The sequence below is a fragment of the Anser cygnoides genome, unplaced genomic scaffold, assembly GCF_040182565.1.
Source record: "Anser cygnoides isolate HZ-2024a breed goose unplaced genomic scaffold, Taihu_goose_T2T_genome scaffold_55_1, whole genome shotgun sequence".
Taxonomy (NCBI): Eukaryota; Metazoa; Chordata; class Aves; order Anseriformes; family Anatidae; genus Anser; species Anser cygnoides.
In genome coordinates this window covers 111,619-122,321 of record NW_027103077.1, presented here as the reverse complement: position 1 = coordinate 122,321, position 10,703 = coordinate 111,619, and the positions used below count along the sequence as shown (strand labels likewise).

At 40.4% G+C, this 10,703-nt stretch overlaps 1 protein-coding gene across 2 annotated transcripts in view; it reads right to left on the bottom strand.

Annotated features, from left to right (window-relative positions):
* Positions 1-5,452: 5,452 nt before the first annotated feature.
* LOC136789553 (zinc finger SWIM domain-containing protein 6-like) overlaps positions 5,453-10,703 on the bottom strand; it is a 93,973-nt gene continuing 88,722 nt past the window's right edge. Inside the window, exons 14-15 of one of the 2 annotated variants that reach the window (XM_066989603.1) lie at positions 8,830-8,909; positions 7,846-8,050 (exon numbers count right to left, since the gene is read on the bottom strand). In XM_066989603.1, the coding sequence (XP_066845704.1) occupies positions 8,872-8,909 (38 nt within the window). In that variant the 3' untranslated portion in view covers positions 7,846-8,050; positions 8,830-8,871. Of the gene's footprint in view, positions 8,051-8,829; positions 8,910-10,703 lie in introns of both variants that reach the window. The other variant, XM_066989602.1, reaches the window with a different exon arrangement.

The window sequence follows — 10,703 nt, the reverse complement described above, 5'->3', positions numbered from 1 at the left end:
GTTTGTCTAATACCTGGACCAGGAATTATCCTCAATGCACTCCAGGTGTCTCCTGGATTGCTTACAGCTTGCTGCGTAGCTTTTCCAGCAGACATCCGGGTGGCTGAAGTCCCCCATCGGGATGAGAGCATGCAAGCATGATGCTTCTTGTAGTTGAAGCATGAAGGTCTCATCAACAGGCTCCCCTTGATCAGTCGGCCTGTAGTAGATCCCAAACATAAGGTGTCCTTTATTGGTATGGTCCTTAACTGTTACCCACAAGCTCTCAACTCATTTGTGGCTGTTTCTCAGAGGCATCTCTTTGCAATCAATCCCTCTCCTAACACAGAGGGCAACACCCACGCCCCTCCTTCCCTGCCTATCTCTTCTGAAGAGCTTGTAGCCCTCTATTCCAGTGTTCCAGTTGTGTAATCCGTCCCACCACGTTTCTGTGATAACAATCAAGTCATATTTGTCTAATTGTGCCACGGTTTCCAACTTCTGCTGCTTGTTTCCCATGCTGTGTGCATTGGTGTTGAGGAATTTCAGCTGGGCAATCGGTCACATCACATTTCCAGATCCCTTTCTGTTTGCATTGGGACAGTTCACAACTATTTCCCTCTTGCTTCCTAAAGTGACAGTGTTCTCAGATTCACTTCCATCACTCAGAGGTACATCCCTTTCCCCCACTGCATTCAGTTTAAAGCCCTCCTGATAAGCCCAGCCAGTTTACTGCCCAGAACACTCCTGCCCTACCTGGTCACATGCACCCCATCTGGTGTCAGCATGCCTGGTCTCTCAAAAGTGCGACCAAGAGTGTAGAACCCAAAACCTTGAGCATGGCACCAGCCTTGTAGCCTATCGTTCACTTGGTCCATTAGTCTCCTTTTTATTGGGTCCCAGTCTCCAACTGGGAGAACAGAGGAGAACACTACTTGTGCTCCTGATCCCTTTAACATCTTTTCAAGGGACATAAAGTCCCTTTTGATATTTTTGAGTCTCTTTGTTGCAGCCTCATACATGAAAGAGTAGGAAGGAGTAGTAGTCTTCTGGCCCCACCAGGCTTGGTAGCCTCTTCATAACATCACAAATATGGGCCCCAGGCAGGCAGCAAACCTCTCTGGAGAGATTATCTGGACAGTAAATGGGGACCTCAGTGCCTCTCAGCGAGGAGTCCCCCATGACTAACACCCTTCATGCCTTTTTTGTGGCACTGGCTCTGATGCAGGTGGCAGACTGAGACAACTTTGTGTGGTTGCCCTTTCCGACATCTTCACCATTACTCACAGTCTCCTCTCTCCAACCCTAGAGCATTGTATCTGTTGTGCAGGGGCACTTCAGGGGCAAGGGGGAGACTCCTCCTCCTGCTCCGAGCAGAGACGAGGGTCCAGTCTCCCTGATCTTGTGAGTCATTCAAGTTTGTTGCTTGAGGGCTAGAAGCTAGTTTATGTTCCCCTTGCCAGGACTTAAGGTAGGGCTGTTGCTTGGACCATGTCAGTGCATAATACCATTTATCAGTCTCCCGCTCGGATTCCTGGATGCTACATTGCCTGGTGAGCTCCTCTCATAACAGAGCCACCTGTTTGAAAAGTTCATCCAGCTGGGCACACCTACATCCATGACACCCACCTCTGCCTTCAGGACATAGGGGGACTTCCGCATTCTGGAGTTCCCTGGAACTGAGGGTTTGGGCAGCTTTTTTGGTCCTCCAGAGGTCTGTTTGGGTGTAGTCATCTGTATGGGGATGTTGTGGCCCCTTTGTCTGGGTTTCAGGCTCAGCCCAGCTGGCGCATGGACACCATTTCTATTTCAGTAGAAAGTGCCTTCCTCCATTGCTCCCAGAGTAGAAAGCAACCCACCTTCTGCCCTCCATGCACAGCTTCCTACTGAAATTACCACACCACACCCTAGTCACTCAAGCTCCCTAGGGGCAGCTTTTGTATGTGAGGGTGGCTGCTGCTGCTCGCCCCGCTGAAGCCTCATCATCTGCTTTTGTGAGGGCTGACAGGTGCTGGCAGCTCCCTCTACTCCCTGGGGTTGCCTTGATGCAGGAATCCCCCTGCATGCTGCAGAATGCACCTGCCCCCAGGGCAAATTGCCTTGGCAGGTGATTGTGAAGAAATTTTTCTTTAGGTACATTTGTTCCTTTCAGCAATGAGGACAATCACATCTTCCACTTTGGTGGTTATTTTTGGATATTTTTAGTTATCATGACAATATATTAAACATGTTTAAAATGTTAATTAGATGCAGAAAAAAATAACTTTTTCCTTAGAAACCAGTTTCTACTCATTTACATGAACAACTGCTCTATAGCAGTATACAAATAGGATCTTGCTGGGAAAGCCTTTCATGCAATTTACCTTTTGCAACCTTATCCTCCTGAATTGCTTTGGTTGTGCTGCTAAAGGTTCCTTAACATATAGGCAAATTGGCCTGAGCAAGGACGATGTTTGTCCCAGACCCCTTGTTTTCAGAAGAGAGAGAGAACTTCAGTTCTTCCATTGGTAACGTGTCTAAGAGATGAGTTGCAGTTTGCCTGACATATTTTCCTGTGTGAAGGAAAAGCTAGGAGATAAAGAAAGCATTACAGTTAGCCAATGTGCTGTTTAATGAGATTCAGGTCATTTGGAATTGGAGGCCACAAACCCCAAATTATTTTTCCTGCCCACTGACTGGGAAGAATTTAGCACTACTTCTATCACCACTTTTGTTCTCATAACTAACAGGCTTCACTGAAGTGTGTGCCAAGATGAGCCTTTATGTAATTCAAGCAACTTCACCAGAGGAATATTTAGCTCTGTCCTTAATCACCTCCATCCATTTTTAAACTTTCCAGAATCCTTCTATGAACAGTGATTTGCCTTTGATTCCCGGGACACGAAATCAAGGCTTTGAAAATTGCAGCTCAAACTAAACTGGCAGAACACTAAAGCATTATTGAAAAGTGACTTTCACAGAAATTTTTGAAAGCTTGCAACGTGAAACTTAGTAGGGATATACAAAGAAAATGATGGAATACGTTTTTTTTGTCGAATAGAAATTTACTAATACAAAGCACTCAGAGTATCTTCTATACTTAAAAATACTAGGAAGCCAATTTTGCTTTTTGATATTCCAAAAAAAAGAGAGAAAAAAAAAGGCCTCCAGGATTTCATCTGTACAGCAAAAACTGTTGATTGGTCATCCAAAGTACTGATTGCATATATTAGCAAATTCATAATTTTTAAAGAGCTCCATCAATTCTACTAGACAACCATGGTGATCTACAGACCCTGTCTTGTAGTCACAGCTCTAGCTTCAGAACATTACCTACAGTTTCTCTTAAAAAAAATCTAATAAACTCCTTGTCATGTACATGCAAATCCAAGTTTAGCTTTACTGTCATGGCATTAAAACCAAAAGATTTTGAGAATAAGACATGAAGTACTGAGAGGGAAGCTAAGCTGTCTTGGATTTCAGTTGCACCTTAGTATCTGAAGTCTGAGTCTCCCATAGGTGCCTTTTCTCTTTCACGCTGAAAAGCTGTGCAGTTTTTCTCTAAAGGGAAAATGATGTGGAAATGAAGTGTTGAAACACTAAAAAGGTAAATGAAAGTAATGTAATTTAGATAATAAAAATCTCTGCTGAATTATGTTCTGGCAGAACCAATAGACTGCAAAGGAAATTTTGAAAATGAACTTAGGGGCAAAAGTCAGTTTCTTGGGCCACAAGACATAATCTCATAATACAGAATGAATATCACATCTTTCAGGAGTTCACTCAACTCACCAAAAGAATGAAGATTCAATGTTAGTCTGTGATATGGGGGAATTATGTTCAGTTTCCTTCAGTACTAAACAGAGACTCCGAATTAAAAAAAAAAAAAAAAAAGTTCTCATTTAAGGGAGTGTTGAAAAACATTGTAGCATTTTGAAACAATGATAACAATGGTGTTCAGTTGCATACCTCAAAGATATAGCTCTGAAGAGAAGATAAGCAATTTGAGATGTATTTTGATTAGGTTTCCTTATACTCCAAAATTAATTCAAATATGTAATTTTAGAAATTACATTAGAAATATTTGATCAGTTTTCACCAAAAGAGCCTTGAGATTTTATTTTTTTTTCCTGGAATCTTTTCCCTGGACTCTCCCTACCTCCACAAAACAAGAGTAGTACATATCTAAACTAGAGATATTGGCCAACTCTGTTGGTCCATGAAGGTTTTTAACATAGTGTGAACTGTACTGTGCAGCACCACTAAGGATGCACAAGAGATATCAGTCAGTCATGAAAGGACATGAAATAAACTTCCATCCATTCTGAAGGAAGAATAAGCCATTCTGCTCATCAAAAGCAGGTTCCAACCATCGTGACTGCATTTAATTCTAAAGCATTCTCTTCAAACAGGCTTCTGTTTTGCAATCTCCATAGTCCACAATATCCATAATACTGAATTATTTTTAAGAGGCAAAAGAAAACCATGCCGACACTACTACAGAATGGGGTATCCCATTGCTTCTTATTGTCTGTAACAGAAAATTCATGAGAAACTTCAAAACGTAATGAGAATCCAGTACTTGGAAGGGATAGAAGTTGCAGAAGCTAGAGAACACTAGTACTACAGGTCAGGACAACTCAGCTGTTAGGAAGACTTGGTAAAGACTCATATTTACATGAGATTTTGTACAAAGATTCAGACCTTTTCCTCCTTAATCTTCCGGTGACACAAGTCTCACTGTCAGAATTCATGGGTACACTGGCATCTTTGATAATTGCTTGCTTCATGCTAATTCTCTTTTTAGCTGAAGATACTAAAAAAGAAAATGAAAGTCTTCAGATCATATAGTCAAATATGACATCATATAATATGCCTAAGATAATAAAGATCTTGGCAAAGTAAAAAACTCCCCTCTTCAATTTTCAACCATGCCATATCCTATTATTCACTGAGGGCTAGAAAACTTACACAAATCCTACAGAGCAAGGACTCCCAAAAAACAGGTATATTAGCTCTCAGCTGTGAGCAAAGTCTCCATGCTGTGTGGAGCAAGCTGCGCAGTTCAGAATACACAACATATACACAACACGAAAAGCCAATCGAACAGCAAGAACTGTCCTTGTTTTTATTTTCAGTACATCTCAACTCTCATGCCCACCTAAATAATCCATGAAGTGTGAACATGGCACTCTACCATCCCACCAGGGCAATATGCCAAGTCTATAGACCACACATCTTTCAACTGCAGGCAGCATTTTGTGCCTCCTACGATGCACCAAGTCTACGTCCATCTTTTGCACAGAGGTTGGTGCACTTCTGAGCACTGCCACTAATCAGCAGATTTTTGAGGAACAAAACATTTCTTTCCTGTTCTTGGTGATCATATTGCTTACCACTCTAATGGACCAAAGTTGTAAGCTGGGCATTTAGGATCTACGAACCATCCATTCACAATTCAACTCCAGGAACAAACAACATAAAGGAGGCAGAATCAACTTTCAAAAAACTAATTTTAATCAAACCAAAAAAACCTGTTGATCATTAACAAGTTTATAAAACAGTGATTTAGTTACATAAATAAATTGATATCAGTGTATCAAATCTTAATTACTTTCAACTTCATGAGTATGTTTACATGGATGATGAAGTACAACCTTTTTACCTATTATAATAAATAAAATGGAGAGCATGAAATAGTTTTTCTAAACAAAAATACCTACCAAACATACCTCTATCATGTTCGCTAATGAAGGGAACAAGAGACACTGGACAACTTTTGCACCAAAACATAAAAACTGCTTTAAAAAGCACAAGGATATAGAACCATCAGCTAAAATAAAGACACTGTACTGTAACCAAAGTTGGTACTTAATAATATAATGAACAGTTTGGTAATTAGATCTTCAGTTTGGTTATTTTAAAGCATTAAGACAAGGCAAGATAGAAGGCTGCTTTTGTTTGAGTAATTCTAGAGAAAATAAAATATATTTAAAAAACAAACTGAAAAGTAGAACAGTCATACCTACACAACTTTCTGTCCTGCACAAAGTCAAAATACCTATGCAGAAGGTATATATATAATATATATATGTTATTTATGCACAAAGGTTAGCTCACTGCAAAGGCATAACATGTAATGTCAATCATTTTGGAAAACATTATGTGTTTTGTGTCAAAAGGATATTTCTTTAAGCTTTCTAGGCTAGGAGGCACAAACCCCAATTCTGGCATACTGTATTCTTAATGCTAAGGCTTGCTGCTCTCGCTGCGTATTTTTTGTTGTCCCTCTTTACTACAGTGCTTGTTACAAGCATGTGTGTATATATATATGTATACACAAGTTGTATAAATATATATATATAAAAAAAACACCTTCCCCCAATAGGTATCAGTCCAACCATGCTATCCAAAAGGTGGCTCTGCATAGACGCCCAGAATATAGTTCACCTCCTGAGCCAACCCTGAAGCAAGGTGCGCTTTAATCCTTCTCATAGGTTTTCTTTTTTAAAACCAAGCTACTGCAGCTTCAAGTATTTTGCATTACATAGATTTTTTTATATAAATTAATGTTATATTTTTCAGTATTCAGACATATACTATAATATATATACAGTACAATAAATGCTCTCATTCTTTTTTTATTATTTTTTTGATAAATCCCTGAGAATGTATGTTGACAGTTGCTAAGTTTCCACATGCACAAGCATTGTGTGCCATGCTTCTGGATGAACAGCACTGCAAAGCCACGTGGTCAGCCTTATAACTATTAGTATTTCATTTGTTGCTTTGTTTAAATATGCTGAAATGTAAGGATGAGTTACAAAGGAGTAAAGCTGGATCCATTCGAGGTACTTATCACAGGATGGAGGTGTTTTGTTTGTTTGTTAAAGCCATTGCAATATATGCTTGTTTTTGAGGCTGTGAACGTATACAGAAAGAACAGGAGAGCGATGTGGGCTTTTGCCACTTGACAACATATACTCAGTGTAAACCAAACCTTTTTTAACCTCTCTCTCTCACACATAACAGAAAAAATGAGAAAAAAAAATAAACACACAAACTTTCACAACATGACAGTTTAGTTTGCAAACTCAATATAACTATACACATATAATACCGGTGTGGCTCTGTTTCTTTAAGTTAAAAAGGATACAAAGGCAGGCTCAAGTAGAAACAAACCACCCTTTCCCTCCCCCCAACCCCCCACCCACATTCACACATTTTCATCAACCAAAGCGTTCACGAACCAACATCATCAGTTTCTTTTTGCCTTTGTAGATTTGTTTTAGGTTGTCAATAAACTGTGTAAACTGGATATGCCCATCATGAGCCATTAAGAAGGTCTCTCGGGCCTTGCTAAGGAACTCTATAAACTCACTATAGTGTCGAGGGCTGATGTGAGTGAGACGTGAATGAGTCGTATTAATGTAGGCTCCGATCGTGGCATCCAAGAGTTGCCTTAAAGGGGCTTTGTCCAGTGACATGAGCTTACCAGAGTTCCTCCTTCCGTGAAGTCCCACTATGCCAGGAGTGGTCAAAGTACACCTACGCAAAATGTCTGACAGTACTGTTGCACATTTGACACTTTTGACCACCAGAGGTATTATAGCTGCTAGCTCATTTTTCCCAAGGGAGTGGCTGAGCGCACATGCCCACAGAACATCATTAATAGCAGGGTGTGTATCCTGATTGTAACTCAGGTTGAGATGCGTCATGGCCAAAGTGGCCAGCTTGTAGGCCCGCATGGGGTAACCATGGTGTTCCATGTATCGTGCTATAGTAAAAAGTTGTGAGTAGCTCATGCCAGTTGTAGCAGCATCTAGAATGATTTGGTAAGCAGTCTCAAAAGCTATGTGATCCTTTTCACATAACGTCAGTGCAGAGAGGGCACAGTTTTGAGGATCCTTCATGGCACACTGTAGAGCAAGCGTCCTAGCACTGCCAGCCAGCTTCTCCTGCTGATTGCAGTCCAGATGCAGACGGACAATGGTACTGTTGGACATCACTGTTGTAGCAACAATACTAGTGGCTTCTGTTGGAGTGAAAAGTGTAAACCAGCTTTGCATGATGCTATCCAGTGCATAAACACCTTGGAAAGAAAAAAAGGATTAGTGATAACTGATAAAGCCTAACAGATACAGATGTTCAGCAAGAGATAACGTTTTTAGCAAAGTCTACGAAGTTACCAGCACATACAAGGGGATGTGCCTCAGCAAGAAAGGCCAACCCAAATAACAGGCTGGAAATGGACATTAAAACAAAGGCTACTGTGCAAACTCTGTAACAATCACTGAAATGCAGAGAACAACAAAAAAACATAAAAGATAAGCTTCACTCTCTTGGTATAAAAAATGAGCTGTTTTACTTGTTATTTAAAACAATTTGGATAACAAGTTCTGGCTCATTTGGTCTCATTACATCACTTAAAAGCAGCCCTCATGTTGAATGTTTTTAAAAGGTAATTTTAAATTATTTTCTCAGTGTACATCTGTGGAGTAATTGCCTAAAGTGACTAGGCAAATTAAACTAATATTCACATTTTAAAGAAAACGTACAGCATTGAAGAAGCTTTCAGGGTGGAGTGTAGCTGCATTACCTAAGCGTTCCCTAGGCCTCCAACCTTAGATGCTATCGCACTAGGGGAACCTGGTGTGCTGACTCTAAGGAACAGTACGGAGTGTAGAGCAGAGTGGAGACATCACGGCTAGGCTCTGTGACCAGGTGGGGACTCGATTGTTCTTGTGCACACCGAGAGCGATAAGCTGCACATTTGCTACCCTGAGCCAACGACCTGTCATGTTTTTGACAAAATGCTCTACTCTAGTGAACTTTTGCTCATTATAATATCATTATAATACCAAAACACACCTCCATCCCAAAAGCTACCCGCCTCCAAGGTGCGACCAGCCCTCACTGAGCACGCGCTGTGAATTTCTCGGAGCCTATACCTTTAAACAAAAGCGAGAAAACTTTTTACCAATTATAACCAAGATATGCATGACTAGAGTCACTCAAGCTCAAGATGGAAAATAATATTAATTGGCTTAAGAGAGAGGGGATGTTAGGGAAGATACCATCACGAAGGATACCTTCTGACTTCTAGGGTCAGTCGATGGGCTGAGCTTCTCTTCCCCCCCCCCCCCCCCCCCATTGGGACGCCGCGGGGTAAGTTTTGAACGCTTGGTTATACCAGGTGTGTACCTGTGTGTTTCATGCATGCTTGCTTGCTTTTGCAGACAGTGAATTTATTGCCAGCAATCCAAAGAACCTGCGTACCTGTTGCTGTAATAAATTGCACTTAATTGCATTGTTCCTAGCCGTGATAGTTCTCATTGAACGCGACTAGAGTGAGGGCGTGCTACGTTATTGGTGAATCTGTGACCGTGATAGTTCAATACCCTGAGTCCGACCGGACCCATAACGGTTAATTGGCTACACCCCTTAACGCAACAGCATCTCAAGGAACAGCGCATGCACAAAAGAACATGAAAGTATGCTAAATAGCTCACTTAATAGAACATCATGGCATTTAATACTAAGCATGCCTTAAAAAAAATAAATCCTACCTACCCCCTCCCCTACGGTTTTCAGATACATCTTTTATCAAATTCATATGCACCTGAACATCAAGCTCCTTAGTAAGGAAATACTCTGAGCAATATACACTACTGTCTATTATCTGAAATAAATATTTTCCTTAGTATCACTTTATTCCTGGTGTGTGTGTGTGTGTTTGTGTTTGGTGGGGAGAGGAAGGGGGAAACAGTGACTGATAGGTTCCATAAATTTAACCTTATAGCCAACTAGAGTGCCTTAGTATTGCTAGAGTCAGTTAACACACATCTGTGAGCCCACCTAAACCACACCCAGAGGTCCTAATTTTCTCTGTAGGACTCTGATGCTTCCTGCACATCCCTTCACTCATGCAAAAATTCAGCATAGCCAGAGAACACCAGAGCTTCATTTAAATAAACAGATTCCCTGCTTTACCAGCTTGATTAAGTCTCAAAAGTACTTTGCATGACATTATAGGTTCTTTATGAGATACTTCTATTAGAATATGTTAAACTAGTTTAAAGCAGTATTAAAAACAGCATTTTATTTGCCAATATGCAACTGCACAAAATAATACCCAGGCACTAATATCTGTAAGATATTCTCAGTAATAATTATCTTAGCAAAGATATAATAGCAATAAAACAAAAGCATTGCATGAAAATTTGCAGACACAAATTGTTCTCTGGCTGAGGGCATACAAAGGCAAGTTGTATTTTCCCAAGCTACTGACAACATTAATTTGCCAGTTAAGCATAAAGCAAAGAAACTAATCCATAGAATAAGCAGCGGTAATCTTATGAAGTTCTGAAACTCAGGAAGCATCTATGAGACACAATCCGACTCAAATGTATGAAAAAGGAGTAAATACAGTAGGGAAGCATGCTTTCCAGAAATACCTCCAGTGACAATTAAAACTGCTCCCTTATCATAATATTTATATTGTCCCCACTATCACAGGTACTGATTTTTATTATTACTTTTTTATAGCCACACAGCTTTTAATGCCCTCATCTTCACTTTTAGATTCTGTATCCTCAACTTGCAGATGGTAAACTGGAATACAGAAGCTAAGGAATGCCTCATCAAGACACACAGGAAATCTATGGCAAAGCAGAGAAATGAACAGAATGTCCTGATGAGTGCATTATTCTCCCACTGCTGTCCTCTAAATATGAGGGTGGTTC